Source organism: Poecile atricapillus, chromosome 1 (genome assembly GCF_030490865.1).
Source record: "Poecile atricapillus isolate bPoeAtr1 chromosome 1, bPoeAtr1.hap1, whole genome shotgun sequence".
Lineage (NCBI taxonomy): Eukaryota > Metazoa > Chordata > Aves > Passeriformes > Paridae > Poecile > Poecile atricapillus.
In genome coordinates this window covers 163,635,498-163,653,650 of record NC_081249.1, presented here as the reverse complement: position 1 = coordinate 163,653,650, position 18,153 = coordinate 163,635,498, and the positions used below count along the sequence as shown (strand labels likewise).

The following is an 18,153-nucleotide window of genomic DNA, read 5'->3' as shown; positions in this document are numbered from 1 at the left end:
CACTAATGTTTGTAGGCATTGTCTGTGAGGAAAATGGAATTTGAATGCATGCCTTTCTTCTTGCTATTAAATAGCCAGTGAATTTCATAAACTCATTTGTGCAAGGAATGTCATTTCTTTGGGAAGAGCTCCTGTGGATTAGCATTTGTTTTTTACCTGCAGAGCCATCAGGAATTCTAAGTGGAATATTCAATAACAATAATATATAGCATGGATGACATTTTGGAACCTGGATGACATTTTCCATATCCTATGCAGGGAGGTACCATAGGAAATGATGCTATGAAAAACATCCACAGATACCCATGAAAGCTGGTCCATGCTTTCATGACCTTTGGTGGAATATTAAAGAACATAAAATCTCAGGGTGAAATTTTGTGGAAATTAAGATTTTTGCAGAGGCTAAGGGTCACTTTACCAACAGAGTCTGTGATCTCCTACTACATTAGGAATGAACTGCCTGTGCACAGGCCAATGCTGACATGGTGCTGCCGTGTCCAGCCTTGTACCTCTGCTGATCCCAACGTTGCCTTCCTGACTTGGCTTCCCAGCTGACCTCAGACCTGCCTTGTCACCAGAGGTTTGTCTGGTGATCAGAGAACAGCTGGCCAGACCTGCTCTTCTGCCTTGCTGGGGTGCCATGGGACTGTGACTTGTCAGTGACAATGCTGCCCAGTCTGCCTGGCTGTCACACTCAGCTCCTGGCTCACTGCCCCTTTCAGAGCTGCCAGCTCTCACTACTCCCTGACACAGAGGTTAAATTAGACTCAGTTTTGTTGTCTAGCTTTCATTTTCATTATTTTTGAAATGAATTCTTAAATTCCTTAAATTAAAAGCCCAAATAGAATTGACTTTCCAACCCTTATGGCATGTGAAAGATTTAAAAATCAACCTCTGAGTTATTTTGTTCCATGAAGTTACACTGAATTTTGGTTCTGCTTTTATTTCAATGCTACTGTGAAATTTCACATTCTGTTGCAAAATGCATAGGTCAGCAGTGGAAAAAATTCACAATGAAGTAACTTGCACCACTGCTTGCATAATTCTTCCTTCATAATATATAAGAAGGAACTACAGAAAAAAAACCCTAAATCATAAACACAAATCCACATCAAAACAAAATCCAGTAAATGGAAACAAAAAAGAGAAGGGAACATCATTTTCTAGAGAGGAAGGCAACAGCCAGAATAAAGACTACCTACAGGATCACAGAAAAATTTTGGTTTGAAGGGACCTCAGGGTATCTCAAGCGCAACCTTCTGCTAAAGGGAAGGTCAGCTACAAGGTCAGATGTTGCTCAAGCTTTGATGAGTTGGGTATTGGAAACCACTGAGGATGGAGCACACAGAACATCTTGGTGTAACCTGCTCCACTGCTTGTCAGTTCTTCATAGCTCAGAAACTCTTCCTTATATCAACCCTGACCCTTGCTTCAAGTTATATATGTGATTTCTTGTCTCTCCTTGTCCTAGTTTCAGCACAGGTAAGGCTAAGTTTCTCTCAATAGCTGTTACAGTGTCTTGAATTCAGAATGTGTGTTGATAACACACTGATGTGTTTTGGGTTTTGTTAAGTGTTTGTCGTAAGTAAAGGACTTGCCTCATGCTCTGCCAGTGAGGAGGTTTGCAAAAGAACTGGGAGAGGGCATAGCTGGGACAGGTGATCCAAACTGGCCAAAGGGATATTCCACATAATAAAATGTCATGCCCAGTATATAACATGGGGGAAGTCACCCAGAAGGGTGGCTGATCTGGGCTCAGGAAATGGGGTCTGGAATTGGTCAGTGGGTGGTGAGCAATTGTGTTGTGTGTCACTTGTTTTTTCTCCTATTATTATCATTGTTATTATGATTGACCATTATTACTACATTTTAAATTTATTTTTGATTATAAAACTGTTTTTATCTCAGCTTACAAGTTTTACATTGATTCTCTTTTCCATTCCACTTGTCTGTGGAGAGACAGAAGGGCGTTGAGCGAGTGGTTGCAGGGTCCCTTATTTCCAGCCAGTCTTAAAACATATCATATGAGCTCTTGTGAAGAGCTTGGCTCCATCTTCTCAGTACCCTCTTTGCAGGATTTCAAAGCTGCCATTAAGTCCCCCAAAGTCTTCTCTTCTCCAGGCTGAACAAGCCCAACTTGCACACCCTGGCAAGGTCCCATTTGTACAGACACACACAGCAACTCATGAAAACAATGGAAATGCTCTTTGCAATGGAGAAATTTTTAATTTACACACAGAGGGATATTCTCATAAGAAATATCTTATTGTTTGTGACCATTTTATGTACATCCTCCATACATAATATCAGACTTAAAAAGGTGCTAAATTTGTGTCTTTCCACCACACAAATGGCTAGAGGGCAATTTTTTTTTTTACGAAAAGAAAAATTCTTTCCCTATGAAATAAAAAAACCCATGATAACCAAATATTTTTTTCTGGGAATTGAGAAAAAGTAAAAAAGTTGTGAGAGAAGAAAAAAATGTAATGTTTTAATTTTTTTCAGAGGGTCATGTGTCTGGATGGGACAGGGAACCAGGAGGCCAGGCAGCTGTTTCTGGGGCCTGCGCATGAACAGGTCCCTGAGTTAACAGCTGCTCTTCTGATTTGTGCTAACATCAACTCTCTCAAAATGTGGGTTCTTTTGCTTCCATTCTTACTGTTTCTTGGTACATTCATGTTCTTTGCTGGTTTGCCAGTATTGCTGTCTGGCTTGTTTAATTTTTTTAAAACTGGCAGACTGAGAGCCCTGGAACCTCTAGCTGAGGCCTCCATGTGCAGTTAAGTAAATGGATGCAAACCTTAATTTATTGAGTCTGAAAACGGAACCACACCCCAGATTTCAGTCATAATAAGCAACTCTAAAGGCTGTCCCTTTACATTACCGAGATGTGAAACCTCACTTTTCTATCTTTATCTTCCTCCTCTGCATGTATCAGGGAAAGTTTCATCCAAGTTAAAGTGGTCGTGGCTAGAATTTGCTTCTTTATGGGCACTTGAATTAATGAATCTTCAACTGCCTGAAACCCAATACTGGTATTGTAATGACACTGCATCACATACAGTTATACATTAGAACATATATTTTTCAAGGAAAACAAAAGCTTAAGGGCAGGTAAGTGCCTGCACACAGGAGGTAAATTTTTTTTTGAGAAGTGTCTGCTCTCAGGGGTATGCTAAAGAAGAATTTGAATCTTTAATGAAACACAAGGACCATCACAGCAGCATAAATAACACCATGAAATTACAGAGAAATTTACCACGCTCCCTCTGTCTGCTCCTTTGCTAATCAGGACAAAGAGGATGCCAGCCTTCCTCTGGCTTAGTACATTGCAGTGTCCTGGGGTGAGACAGTTCTGTGGGGGATCCTCAGTAATTCTGTCAGCATGTCACAGCCATCCTTCTTGACTGTGCATTTGTTCCTTATCACTGATTTATGTACCATATGTGATTTAAACATATGTGTTGATACTCCATTGTTTTCATCGACCCTATATGAAGTTCTTATTGGCTCCAGCTACAGGTTTTGCTTAGACTGGTATCTCTGAGTTTTGGGGCATTTCCTAGGTACAGACTGGAGAGGAATTTTTCTTTCTTTTCCTTTCAGGTTATCCAGTTTTCTTTTGCATGTGCTCATTCAGGAATTTTTGACAGACTGTGTTTCACAGGAAGTTCTGTAGGTGGTCAGTGCAGTGTTTTTTGTAGCAGAACTGCACAGAGCATATTCTTTGGCTTGGTCTTCCTCACGCTTTCGCAGGCACAAGCAACACCTGAGCAAATTCACTATGTCTGTTCGTGCAGTTTCACTCACAAAGCAGTACAGAATGGGATCCGCAATGCAGTTCAAACTTGCTAAGGCCTGTGTGATTCTGTAAACCTTATACATCAACAACAAAAGGTGTGGGTCAGAGGTGGAAGGTTCTTTGATGCTGCGGATAAGCAATACAACGTGATAAGGAGTGAAGCAAACAAGGTAAGTAACCATGATGTTCAGAATAAGTTTCCTCACTTTTTTCTTTTCTTCATCTGCTGTGGCTTGGTTATACCTCACCACTTGGTAGATTTTATGGTAGCAAAACATAATGATTACCAAAGGGACCACGTACCCTGAGCATATCCGGAATAAATTTATGTTTGCCTGCCACCTTTCCAGGGGGTAGTTATCATAGCATAATGTATGATTAGTGAAATTGCAAGGATCATTGAATACTTCTTTGTACACCAATATGACTGAATTAAAGATGCTTTCTAGAAGCCAAACAATTATGCTGACAACCAATGAAAATCTTCTTGTGCGCAGGTACTGGAGCTTCAAGGGGTGAACTAATGCCAGGTACCTGTCAAGAGAGATGCAAGCAAGGAACGCAGTGCTGGTGTAGAAATTCATATACATAAGGAAGGCAAAAATTTGACAAAGCAAGGCAGAGAGCCTCCAGTCATCTCCATGCCAGGCATAATCAATCCACAGAGGCAGAATCAAAGAGTACGAAAGGTCAGCCAGGGACAAGCTAAAGATATAGACTGCTAACTCATTCTTCTTCCTCACCTGAATGCAAGATACATACAGGGATATGCAGTTGATGGGAATACTGATCATCATCACAGTGCTGTACACAAATGGAAACAAATACTTATCCAGGGTGTGATCATCATGGCACTCAGTGCTGTTCATTGTCCACCCCAGTAGTAAACCTGAGATAATTCCAGCTTGGGTGCAATAAAACCCCTTGTTGTAGTCCAATGGGTTGTCATCTGTTAGTTCTTCAGGACCTGATTGACAAGATTCCAGGCCTCTGTTACCAAAAAGAAAAAATGTCAGCTATAACATTTCTGTTGTTTTTATGGGGATTCTTGGTGTGTGTCTTTTTTTTTTTTTTTTTTTTTTTAGAAGAAAGAAACTGTGCTTTTAGGAGATCAGAGGATGTTAATGCTCCCAGAGTTAGGATTGCATAGGAAGAGGAACCCAAAATCTAAGGTTGTCAAGGTCAGTTAGATGGAAGCTTCTACAGCAGAAGCAGGATGAATAGTTAAGACACTTCTTCTAGGACTGGCGTGGTGTCCTGCAATCCTGGGTCTCTCCTGTGAGAGAGTTAAAGGAGATCACAAAGTGGACCACAAATAAAATAATAGATGTGCACTTTCTATTTTCCTGGTAAGCACTGTTTTGGTAATATGAATATGGTAGATTTCTTATCCCAAATCACCTCCTCCCCTCCAAGGCAATGGAGAGACAAAGATAGAAATACAGGGATTCGGGTACCACTGGATGTCGGGATCTGCTCAGAAGAGGAAAATGTGTACCTGGTATATTTCCCTTTTGCAAATCACTCTTGTCTTGTTTGCATCTTCACACATCCCTGCTTCCTCTCTCCTCCTTTGTATGTGATCCCACATGAACTTGCCATCAACTGTGCTGTTCTAGCACGACTTACTGCATGTACCAGAAACCCTGGTGTGAAAACTGCCAGGCTACTGAGTTCCTGCCTGCACATGACAATCTGCTGGGTTGAACAAGTGAGGTGGAGACTGAGTACAGTTTTTCATTTTCATTTCTTCCCTCTAAAAATTGCAGCTGTGATGCATGAGCTTATCAAGCCATTAGCAATTAAACTTTTCTTAGTCACTTCCAGGACTGTGGTTATCAACAGCTTCAACATGAAAATATCAGTAAAATGGCAGGCCTGACTAAAGCAGTGGGACTGGAGGAGTTGTGTGTGTGAGCCTTAGAAACACAAAGAAGAGCTGACCTTTCAGTAAGAAAGGGTGTACAGCCGTAGTGGTGAGACAGCTGGTACTCACTGATTGCGTCACAGCTCTGATATTCAGCAGCTCCCTTCTCTAGAGAACATCTAATTGTTACGTTCAGGAAACACAAGAATGGAAAATATTGGTTGCAGTTCACTTACACTGCCAAATATGCCAACTGCTTGAGAGACTGCTGTGATAGCTCATCTGTGCTTAGAGCCTGGACTGCAGCAGAGGAGGTGAAGAGTCTGAAGAATGAGTAGGTTGCAAAATAGCACATCTACAGCTGTTCCACATGGAAAAGAACTCCAATGGAATACATATTTTCTGCAGAAACTTTCTAAAATATGTGGTAAGAAAAATTCATCCTTTTGTAGGCTTGATGTGTTTGTGGGTTTATCAGAAAAACCCAAACAGGTTTATTGCCTGTGCTGAGAGTTTATTATATGGATCTCTTGTCCACAAAAAGCCCCTTTCATTATTATTCATAAAAAAAGAGGAGCAGTGACAAAACTACCCAGAAAGCACATATTCAATTTTACCTGCCAATGCTTTATTTGATCAAGTGTGTAACTTCAGAGCTAGAGCTAAACTCATTCACAAGCTTGAAAGTCAAGGAAAACTCCTGAGAAGGACTTGCCAGTTTGGTCCATTGACGGACTTTATCAACATGATGACTAATTAAAAAAAAATGCCATGTCTATATATAAGATAAACATAAGATGTCTGCATTTCAGCTTGGTTTCATAAAACCACACAGTAAATTGGGCGGTATAAGCTTATCAGTATATGTAAGTACCACAAGATAAAAATCTAGCTCTAGAAATTGGATCCCAGGGTATTATGACCCACTTCTCAACAAAATGAAATCAAATGTATGCAGACAGACCAGATGAATCAAAGATAAAATACCTACCTCTTCTCCTAATCACACTTTTCCTATGACAGGTCTCTTCATGTCTGAGAGGGAAACGTGCCCTTTCAGAAGCATGTGTGTAATGCAGCAAGTGTATGAGGCAGTGTTTCCTAGTCTCATGACTGAGAAATTGGAATTCCTTCTCCCTCCCCCATAAACTCTTTCTCTTTTGTTAACTTGTTGTATTACAGACTTGCCATCCTTATAAGCTCCCAACTTCTCTCTTATTACTCACAACAGCTTCTTTTGTATCTACTCTTAGATCAACATACCAATTTCCTCATACCACCTGGGGTTTTTTCAGCTTTTTAATTTTATCTCACTGTTTCTGAGAGTTTTGCTCTGTTAATCTTACTGATTATAAGGTAGAACACTTGTCCTTATATTGCTCTTCTCTGAATAAAACACATGTTCTTTGCTTTGCTCGTCTGCCATCTGCTTTAAGGAACTAATGTCTGAAGGCGTAATCGGCTAATGGCTAATGGCAGGATGGGACGCTAAAAATGAAATTCAAAGAAGTGAGTTGAGACAACATGAAAATTTTCAGCTCAGAAAGTTTTTTCTGTCCTTCATACTCACAAGTCACTGTATCCCACTGCCTTCCCTTCTTAACCAGTATGTTCATTAGTTCCTATGAACGCAGCCCTGGAGGTTGTGTAGCATTCCCCAGGTGATCCATGTCCGAACCTTGATGACACATTGATGGCACTTACATGAGGACATGCTTTCAATGATGGAAATAACGAGAAGTGTGTCATTCTGGTACGTATTGATGACCTATACTTAAGTATGTCAAAGAGCCAGCAAATGAAGCTTACCACAATGCATGCTGCAGTTTCTTGCACAGAAATATAAAAGCAGAAAGTACCACTTTGACCTGATTACAACACATTTCACTCAAATTGCTTGAGGCCTTATTTCAGAGGAAGTAGTCCACATCACACTTTCTTGCTGAGTTGTTTTGCTGATAATTAGGACTTTGTAATGCAAGATGATTATTCTTACCTGAATGCATGACCTGAAGCATTCCCAGGTTTTCTCTCTGCTACTGAGTACACCTGCTGGTTTTGCCTAGGAGGCTGGTATTGGCTTACAGCTATCCTAAAAAACAATATTTGATAATTTTGCCCAATGATATATTTTTTTTAACCATCAAGGAATTTTGGTTTAATGATTTGATTCTCATGGTCCAAAACTACTATGACTAATTCCATATACTTGTGACTTATTTTATAGACTTGTTTTCGGATTAGATGTTTCAAATAAAAGAAATAAATTCTCAACAGTAATTTTTTCTTTTAGTCACATTATTAATTTATTATCATAGTTCCTGTCTCTGTCATTTTGCTACAGAAAATCCACTGGACAAGAATTCTGAAGAGTCAGTGAGACATAAATTTTAGAGAAATGAACTAGCAAATGTTACGCTTCAAGTACTGTATGCAAACAATCCTGCCAAGGACCCTTGTGAGATTTTCTAGAGAAAAGTAGTCATTATATACTGTACTTGTATCAATACATTTCTACAGCATCTTCTTCAGGTTCACAGAGAGCTTTATGTGGTCTCTCCTTTTATGACATTTTGAAAGTCGCAAAGTACAAAGCTAAACTTTCATAAATATAAATACAAAAGGATATTCCATACTCTTATCTGTAAAAAACTTTGTAGGGGAAGAAAGAAACAATGCTGTGCGAGCTAGAGCAGTAGCTGCGGTACTGGTGATACTGTATATCAATTGTAAGATGGAAAGTCATATTGTTTTCCTTTTTCTCTTTTAGAAATTTTGACAAGTAGTTTGCTTTGTGTTCTCAAAATAAGTTCTATAGCCAAGTTGAGTTCTTCAAGTACAGAGGATGTTCCATAGATAATTCTTTTTACCTAACAAGATCTCCAAAGTCAATTCTGAAAGACTTCACAGTTTAGGAGAGTTGAAATACACCTTTCAGAAATATGGCATTTTTTGCTTAAAATTAACAGCATTTTTCCTCATGCAACATTAAGTTTCACCCACAGGTGTCCATGAGATTCTGTAGAGATTCAAACAGGTCTAAAAGGGCTTTTTAACTTTAAGATATACTTTACGGACTGTTTCATTAAGCATAAACATTCATTTAATGTGAGAAAATAGAAAAAAAAAATACAGGTTTTATACAATGTAGGCCATGTAAGCAGGCATTATTTTGCTGTATCATTAAGTGTATAATGTTTTCTTCTATGCATACAGAAATGTACAGTATATTTTCACATACATGATATTTGGCATTCTAAGAAGCTACTTATACCAGAGCTTATTTTTCTGCTAAGTTTTAAGCATTCTGCATATTCATATAAATAGCACTGGGTATCTTGCCAATGTCTGAAAATACTGAAGAACACAAATAAAAGAGTTACTGGATGTGTTTGTGAGGCCTGAGGTACTTCTTGCAGTGAAGTGAGGGACAGCTCAAAATGTTAAAAATTCACCCCCAAACACAGTTCTTCTCCATTCTTTCCCCTTTTGTAATCAACAGTATTTTGATCATGGCAATGCCATTACAACAAAAAATGAATCAAGCTTTCTTTCCTATTCCTAGGCACGTCTTTCCTAACTCAATCTTTTGATGTCTTTAACCTTAGTCCATGTTTTGGTTGTGCTGGGATTGAAATAATCCTTCTCCCAAAGCAATCTTTTCCAGCCCCTTTTGTGCCCCTTCTTTCAGATGTGTGATGTCAGCATGCCATTGGGGAGAGCTAGGTTGAAACCTGTCCCAGAACGGCGTTGTGTCCCTGGCTCCTTGGATCCCGAGCGCTTACCTTGGCAGCCGCGTGTCCCCTGCAGTGGCTCCTGCTGCACCATTGGCAGCGTAACCTGCATCTGCCTCTAAGAAAAGTGTCTGCTTCTGCTTGATCAGATACAGGAAGCTGCTGTTAGATAAACAGGCAGCAGTTCACACATCTCTTGGTTTTGCTTCCTTTTTTTTTCTGTCCCCAATTCCTTATTGAACTAAGCTTATCCATGAGAGAAAAAAGATGATGAACAAAGGGTGGAAGCAACCTCAGTAGATATAAGAATACTTTTAGAGACTTTATAAAAGTTTAATTTACAATATTGCCTAATTATATGAACCTAGTATATTATACACCTCTTATCTAGGAGACATTATATTCTGCAGAGAAAACAATTCACAGAAATAAAATGCTGTGTTTTATTTGTGTTTACATGTGTAAATTCAAAATGTGTATGTTTTCTGTTGACTGAAGGATCTCACCTGCTTTTCTCTACAAATTGATCACAGAATCAAATAAGAATTCACCTGAGAAGAGGTGAAAAATGTTTTACAATGACTTTAGGAGTTTGTGGAAAAATAATTATTTTCATAATTTACGAGAAGTCCATGAACAGTTCTAGTTAACAAAGGATAACAATATTTTATGCACTGTGAAAGGTTAAATATTTATGTATTTTTATATAACCTGAGGTTGGATGCAGTTTTCAGAGAGGTGATTCTTTTAACAGATAGTTCTATTCAATTAGACTGGTGAAAAGTTGTTACATGAGCATACTTCTCTTCCCCCCCTGTGATCAGAATACTTTATTGTGTGTATTTTTCTTAAATTCTGCTTAGAACAATACAATTCTGCTTTAAGAAACTGGGTACAATTTCACTTGATATGTCCATCTGTCGGGTAACACCAAAACTGACCGGTTTGATGATTCAGATGCTAAGGAGAAATGAAAGAGAACAAATGGAAAAGTTCTAAAATAGGGGCATAGTGACTTCCTTGAGAATACCAGGCAGCTCTATAATATTAAACTACTGTATTCAGAGATTTGGTTCCCTTTTTTTCTTTTTTAGTCAGTGTGACCTTTTAATCCACTGATTTTTAACTACTGATCTGATTGTTATACAAAGCCTAAACTATCAAATACTTGTGGCCATTCTCAAACTGTTATAAGAGCCCCTTCCTGTTTGGTGAATGGAAGATCATTTGCTTAGATAAATTTCTAAAATAAATTTCAGTCACACTTTCATTTTCACTTAAAGTCATTAGACGAAGATCTGCTTTCATAACTTTACACATGCCTTTTCCTAACATGGTACCTACTAAGTGTCCAGTATGCTGGTTCTGGTATTTTGTTGAGCATTTCTATACTTTGCTGAAGAAAAAAACCCACTTCTTATCATTATTAGAAATAAAGAAACATCTACAGTTCTTTGCTGTGATGACAGCAGAACTGAAAGATCAAAGGAAGCAAGAGAGGAGATGATGCCTTTTATGAGTTCTGGAAGTAAAGCTGTATATTAAAATAAATTCTTAATTATATCCATATGCAAAATTTAATTTCTGATGTAAGCAGCACAATTTTCCAGAGTTTTTGTGAGATCTGGACATACACAGTATCTCAGATCAGTCATCCAAGAACAACATTATTGTGTTATTAATGTTTGCTGAGGAAAAAAACCCCAAGCCCTGAAACAGAAAAGCATTAATTACCTAGAAAAGAAGCAGTAAGTCCTCAATATATTTATTGGTTAAATTTGGGTTTACAAAGGATCCATGAACAAAGGTGTTGTCAGGAAAATTAATACACACACACCAGAGGTTTATGTTCAAAAAGAGGACAGAGAAGTCCTGTAACTTTATTTGAATAAAGGGAGAGGACATGGGGTATTCCCCATGGGGTCTCTCAAAATTTTTAGGGGACTTTTTATCCTTGTATTCCCACCACATTTCCCTCTCTCTTTCCCTACTGGCTGAGGTACTTGAGAGGTACAAGCTTCCTGAAACACCTAATACCCCCTCCTAATGTATACCCCGCCCCGGTTTTTCTTTTTCCTTGTGTCTCTGTTCTCTTTCTCTAAATCCAGACAGGTAGCACAGTCTTGAGTAGCAGTCTGTCAATTAGTGGAATTCCTATGGAATTTATGGTTCTCCCCCACTGCTTCTTTCACCTCTTCATACTTCATATCTGGCCTTATCTACCATCAGGCCCAGAATTTGTGTGTAAAGACACCTCTTTCTCATTCAGTGTAAAGAAAAAAATGGTTCAGCACAAGGTCAAGATGCAGAATGCTGAAAGGAAATATCCTTTTCCTTCCACCAAAGCAGATTCTGATAACATTTTTCTGTACCAACTGTAAAGGGTGGGCACTCAGCACATCACAGGATTGCAAATTTAAGTTTTGAAAAATGACAGTTTTAGGATCCCATGAGTGAATGAGAGACTGATTTTCACAGTTGGAGCCTTTTACATGAAATAAATTGATGCACTGATCAATGAAACTATCAAAAGTGAATGATGAAACAAACAATAATTCATGATTTTGCAAACCTTCCAGGTGTGCAAAGCTGTACAGTCTGCTAGAATGAATGTGAAATAGGACCTGGAATATAATGCTACCTGTGTCACTGACTCACAGTAGCCCTGAGGAAGTCACTCTGACTGTCTGCATGTAATAATGCTATCATATAGCTCATTTGGGTGTGAGCAGGTTCATTAGTTAATACTTGATATTGCTGTAAAGTGCAAAATGTTTTGCGAGTGCTTCGTATTGTTATTTAAAAAGAAATAAACAGGAAACGTCAGTCAGGTAATGTCATCAGTGAGACATTAGATCCCTCAATGACAGTGGTAGACACACAATGACAATGAGTGACCGAGGCTCGAAAAACAGCATTCTTTATGGTTAGAAACGTGCAAAACCGGGGCTTTTTCACAGGTCTTACACAACGCAGGACATTAGCCACTGCATCTCCTCATGGCTCATTCCTCCTTTAGGCGCATGAAGCATCTCTATGAAATACTGAGGTCAACAGACAAGACAGTTCCCGATTAGGATTTTTTACACGATAATTAAACTGATTGCCGATCTCCGGGTTACTTTTCCTCCGAGCCGAATGCTTGTAGGAGCTGGAGTCTGAGGGCACACCCCGACAATCCTCACGGAAATTTTTGGCGTGCGGCTTAGCACCACCTCGGCCGCTCTCATTTTGATGTGGCCGCCCTACAAGCGCACCCCTGAAGGCGTAAACAAGCTCGTTCAGCCCATCATAAACTCTACTTTCAGCATCTCTCTCTTGGGTCCTGCTGACACAGTTTACGGATCTAATCCCAACAGGGATTCCCCGGGAAGGGCGCGGGGCTGGCAGCAACCTCTGCGTGCAGGGCCTGTGCGGGCCCGGGACGGCTCCCAGCATCTGCCCCTGCGGCGATTAAAGATCCTCCTCAGGGCGCGCGGGAGCGCGCTCCTTCAAAGCGCCGCTTCCTGCCGACTCTTCAGGGAGTTTGGTGGCAGCCTGAGAGCGGCGCAAAAACCAAGAAACTGGCTGCTAGGTGCTGGGAGGGCCTGGAAATGAAAGACGCATTAGGAAACGCCGTTCTTCGCCCGGGACAAGCATCGTGCCTTGCCAGAGACCCAAAAAAGAGTCAGAAGCTCCGAAAAAGACAGCTTGACTCAGCCTCTACGCGCGCCTGCTCACACTGCACTGAACTCCATTCCTGTCGCGCTCCCACACAAACCCCGCCTCGCCTCACAGCCACGCCGCTTTCCCACACTCAGGATGGCCCCGCGAGAGCTTCACTCGCTGCTCTGTGCCCGACTCCAGCATGGCGACACGCGCCTCACCAGCTTGCCTTGCCCTTTCTCAAAATGGCAGCTCGAGTTCAGCGGGCGGGGCTGCCCGTAAAGGCTGGGAAGCCTTCCTGCCCTCCTCTCCCTGGAGCAGCATGGTGGCGCCGGGCGCTGCCGCCCCGCCCCGCCGCGGTCACGTGCCGCGCGTTGCCGGGCAGTGCGGAGGCGCTGCAGGGACGGGGCGGCCGCGGGGCGCGGTGAGAGCGCAGCTGCACCGGGATGGGCTGCGCGGCTCTGCTCTGGGGCACGATCCTGCTTGCCTGCAGCTGCGGCCCGGGGCCCCCCAGGGTCGGTGCTGCTCCGCTCTTGGCAGCCACCTACGTGCTGGACGATGCCAACGGGCTGGGCAGGGAGTTCGACGGGATCGGGGCAGTCAGCGGCGGCGGGGTGAGCGGCTCCTCCGGGGCTGCCGTGCTGGTACCCTCGGCGCAGCAAGGGGCTCCTGGGCTGAGCATCCTGTCACGGGGAGCGTGTGGTGGCTTCGGTGGGGCCTGGGCCGGGGGTGTCGCGGAGGGGAGCCCTGAGGACTGGCGGGGTGGGGGGACACGCACACGGCGGGAGCGGGGCTCGGCGCGGGAGGCCTGGAGGCGCTGAGGGGAGCGGTGCGGGCAGTGGTCCGGCTGCGGGGGAGATGGAGCCCTGCTCCGCTCTGCGCCAGCCCTCCGGCCGCCTGCGCGGGGGCTTTTCGGGGTGCCCAGGGCCAGCCGTGTCTTGGGTGCTGGTGGAGGAGAGCTAAGCCAGGGTGGATTTTTAGGTAGAGGGTCTTAGTTTTACGCTGCCCTGTGTTTTAAAATGCTGGACGAGCCGCAGCCGCTTGTCATCTTTCATGTGGTCCAGGCATCAGAGCCGTGAGATTCCCGCAACTTTTACCCCCTCTTCGACCTGCTGAGATGCTTTCTTTAGCCTCCTGCCTGTGTGCCCTGCGATCTCCCCTTGCTTTGGCGTATGGTGAGCAGGGAGAGTTGAGTAGAGCAGGAGATGTCCTGCTGGGAGGGAGCTGCCTTTTGCTTGTCATAAAAGCCGTATGATCTCTTTGTTTCTCTGTTCTTTGGACTGTTGGCAGTAAATTCCAGATATAACTGGAGTAGAAGGAAGTTGCAACCTGTGAAACCAGAAATGCACAGCTGAAGGTTTAGAGACAAGTTATGTCGGGGCTTAGCTGGGTTCCTGGTGCTATAATTATTTTTGTAGGCTTATTAGCTCTGTGAAAGGCATAGACTGAAAAGCTGGGATGTACTTAAAGGTTTGAAAGTTGTGTTTCCACATTTTCACGTTTTCTTTCCATTTTAGGCCACATCTAGACTCTTGGTGAACTACCAAGAACCGTATCGCTCCCAGATTTTAGATTACCTGTTCAAGGTAGAGTTGGTTTCACTGCTACAACAACGTTTAATTTCATGCAGAATTTCTTACTGTGTAATATTGGAACTTCTATAGTATATTCAATGCTGCTGAAATGAGACAAAATCCCATCTTGCAAAGCATCTGTTTTAATGTTGATTGTTATCAGAACCTTAAATTTTAGGTGTTTTGTTCAGGATTTTGTTCAGGAGACTTTCTTCATATTGTTGTGAAAATTCCTTTTGTGTTTTCACAATGTGGTTTGAAAATATGTTTTCAAAAATGTGTTTAACCATATATTTGATCATCTGTGTGGGCTAAATCATAAGTCTTTTCTGTGACTAAAATGGGGGATTTAGTTGTTTGTAGTGATTGAAAGCAAGGGGGTCTTAGAGACAGTTTGGATTTTTTTGGTGTACAGATAGATGAACTTAGCATAAAAATGACGGTGCAGACTGCAGGTTTGTAACAGCAAATCTATTCCAAACTAGTCTTGAGAACAACTGCAGTGGCTTTATAAGGTATAGGAAGTTCATTGGTTTGTAAGCTGTGTTAGTTAGCAAGTACAACCTGTGGAGTTACCCAACTTAATATATGGTAAGATTATTGCACTGGACATTAATAGCTTGTTTTGCTTTTGGCACTGTAAATTACTCTGCTGGAAGAGGATGTCATGTCACTTTCAAGTAATGCAATCCAGATGGCTGGAGGGGAATAATTTACCATGCAGTTTAAAGAATTAATTTTCAATGGTAGAGTAAGGCATAATATGTGCCTGGGGAATCAAAGCTGTTTTTTTTGAGACTAAAGCTGTGTGTTACTAATATGAATGTTCTGATTAGGCATGTGGTAAAAGAAAATCTAGAGAGATCATGATTTTCAAAGAATTTTTGATGCGCTCTTTTACCAAAACCTCTTAAACTGTCATGTCTGGGAGGGGTGTACCTTGCCTCTGTCTCCTTATCTTTTAGTGTCAGTCATCATTCGTGATGGGAGAACAAATGTGTTAGAAGTTTAAAACAAAAAATGTCAAAAAGAGGAACGGTAAATTGGAAATACTTATTTCGCTGTAAAAAGCAAACAAAAATCCCAACTTTTAAGTCAAAAGACATGTTATCTATGCAGCATTTTTTTAAAATCAAATTGCATTCTTATGTCTTAAAACATTTTTTTAGATACCAAAATTATACTTGGGTCATTCCATGCAGGAGGCCAGCTAATTAGTGGTTATTAAAATAATGATTAATTGTAAGTTCTGACTTGAGCAACTCTTAAGCCACTAATGGCTAGAAGAACATATTGGCAGTAGAATCACTTGTATGAGCATGAATTTTGTATTTGGCTTCACCAGTCAGATGCCAGGGGAGGGGGATAGTGGAATAGCCAATTGTTTTCCAGTGATGAGTTTTTTCCTCTCTTGCCTGTTTGTAGTTTCCAGATTATTCCTGATCTGTTATGTATGCTCTTTCACATAAACTGTGTAACACTTTAAAAAAATGAATAAAAAATACCGACTTCAACAATTTGACTTTAAAAGGAAACAAGTTTGACTTCTAATATCATTAAAATACTGCTGCGTTCCTCATATATTCTGTTCTGCTTTCATAGTACTTTGGTATTTTCTTGAGCATAGCCTATTTAAAATCTGCATGGTTGTGGAGAAGTGTTGTTAATGGTGCAAGAGTCAATGAAATTGTTGAAAGACGAGTGTACTATTTATCCCGGTGGATTTTCTTTTAAAAAGCAGAAATTTATATAATCTCTCATTACATTTATAATGGGTGTTTAAAAAAGTAAAACAATTGCAATTTCAGCATGCTCAAAATTGTACACTTTTCTCATTCTTCTTGTTAACAGCAGGATTCTATCTGTTCTTCTGTCTCTTTTTTCCACAGCCAAATTTTGGTGCTTCTTTACATATTCTCAAGGTAGAGATTGGAGGTGATGCCCAGTCAACAGGTATGGATTTTGCATGAGCAGCATTTAACTGTTCATTTCAGTGATGAGGTAAGTAAGGTGTGCTGCACATGGAGCTGAGGCATGGAGATAGCTGAACTGAATTGCAATAAACCATAATGCCTTGTACAAGAGAGATTTACACCAACATTCTGGAAGCAGTTCTCACTATCATATGGTTAATAGGTTTCATTCTAAAGCAAATGAGTTCTTTTTTTTCCCCCTACCATAGTAGGTTTCTGAGCATTTCTCACACACAAGTTTTGCAATACCAGCTACTTTGTCTTAAAAGCATGAAATGCAAAGGCATCTGGTCAGAAGCAGTTAGATTTCTTTTGTTTAATTAGCTGCAACATTTCACTGGAGTGGCATTGGCTGGCAGTAGGCAGTATTTTTTTTCTTCCAAGGAAGGGTTGCAGATGAAATGTCTTGATGTAATTTGCCTAGCCTACCTACTACATTTACATACAGGAGAAACTAGTAACTGGTTGTGACCAAAAACTGAGGAGCAGAGACTGCAGCTTGGGTTTTATTTTTATTTTTTTTGTGTATCTTTTTCTCAAAGTAGATCTGGCCAGACTTAAAATCATTAAGTAGGAATGATTTTCATTCCTACTTAGGAACATCAGGAACAGACTTAAAACCAGACACAGTTAATAAAAAGAAAGCATAGAATCTGATTTTGTGTTGTTACATATGTGTATATATATATATATATATATCTGTGTATATATACTTGTATGTATATATATATATATATATATATATATATATTTTTCCCCTATAATGTCTATGTTTTGTAAAATTAGATACTGTTTTTCATTCTTGTGTTTATTTCACAAAAATTGACATGATGAAAAGTACTCTACTGGGTTTAAGAGCTTGGCCATGAATTGCTGGGTGGGGGTAGTGAAATCATCTTCAGGCATGCACAGACCTCTTCAAACACTCTTGCTGCTGGCTAAGGAGAGTGTCACATACTTGTGTGATGGTTTCCAGTTTTGAAAAGGAGAACAATAAGATAGACATATCTCAGTGCACTAGACTGCAGCTCTTCTTCTGGCCTCACAGGTGTGATCAGGAGTTCATTTGAAAAATGTGATACAGAGCCTAAATTTGGAATCTAATTGTTTCATGTCCCTGACAAACTTACATATAGCCAAGTGTTGGTAAGGTAAAAAAATGCATGCTATTTTCTGTAATGAAATGTGCTGTTTCAGCAGGCTTCATTTAAAACAAAATCTCACTAGAAGAGCTCTCTGCATGCAATGTAACATCAGTTGCATAGTTGTTGCAGTCATGTACACAAGTTGCAACTTGACTTTTGTGTGTAAGGACTTCCCATGCAACACTGGATCTTTTGCGCCTTTCTAGTTTGTTTACCTTTGCCTGAGGAAATTCAGCACATAGCATTCAGTTCGAAAAAACTTTTCCTGCAGTCACAGAACAGTCTGAAAGTTGTAAACTACATATTTTACTGTAAAAATAAAAAACCACACACCCTCTTTCCTGTAATTGAAAAAAATCATGGTAGTTCTGTCTTTTCTTTCCCTGGATTTGCCTTGTGCGGAAGAAACAAGC

At 40.7% G+C, this 18,153-nt stretch overlaps 2 protein-coding genes across 4 annotated transcripts in view; one reads left to right on the top strand and one right to left on the bottom strand.

Moving 5' to 3' along the window:
- Window positions 1-1,909: 1,909 nt before the first annotated feature.
- On the bottom strand, window positions 1,910-9,531 carry GPR65 (G protein-coupled receptor 65). Of its 2 annotated transcripts, XM_058829737.1 has the most exons (3): window positions 9,455-9,531; window positions 7,666-7,761; window positions 1,910-4,792 (listed from the first exon to the last, which is right to left on the bottom strand). In XM_058829737.1, the coding sequence occupies exon 3, from the start codon at window positions 4,669-4,671 to the stop codon at window positions 3,637-3,639; it is 1,035 nt and encodes a 344-aa protein (XP_058685720.1). In that variant the 5' UTR covers window positions 4,672-4,792; window positions 7,666-7,761; window positions 9,455-9,531; the 3' UTR covers window positions 1,910-3,636. The 2 variants fall into 2 exon arrangements, with proteins under 2 accessions (XP_058685720.1, XP_058685721.1); XM_058829738.1 differs by lacking the exon at window positions 7,666-7,761 and having other exon boundaries at window positions 9,455-9,520.
- A 3,963-nt stretch (window positions 9,532-13,494) lies between these two features.
- GALC (galactosylceramidase) overlaps window positions 13,495-18,153 on the top strand; it is a 31,750-nt gene continuing 27,091 nt past the window's right edge. For both annotated transcript variants that reach the window (XM_058829192.1, XM_058829193.1), the window contains exons 1-3: window positions 13,495-13,662; window positions 14,566-14,634; window positions 16,512-16,575. In XM_058829192.1, the coding sequence (XP_058685175.1) occupies window positions 13,495-13,662; window positions 14,566-14,634; window positions 16,512-16,575 (301 nt within the window). The remainder of the gene's footprint in view (window positions 13,663-14,565; window positions 14,635-16,511; window positions 16,576-18,153) is intronic.

What these genes read in the sequence shown, in the direction of transcription:
- GPR65 (XM_058829737.1), bottom strand. Translation starts at nt 4,671, where the DNA reads ATGAACAGCACTGAGTGCCATGATGATCACACCCTGGATAAGTATTTG.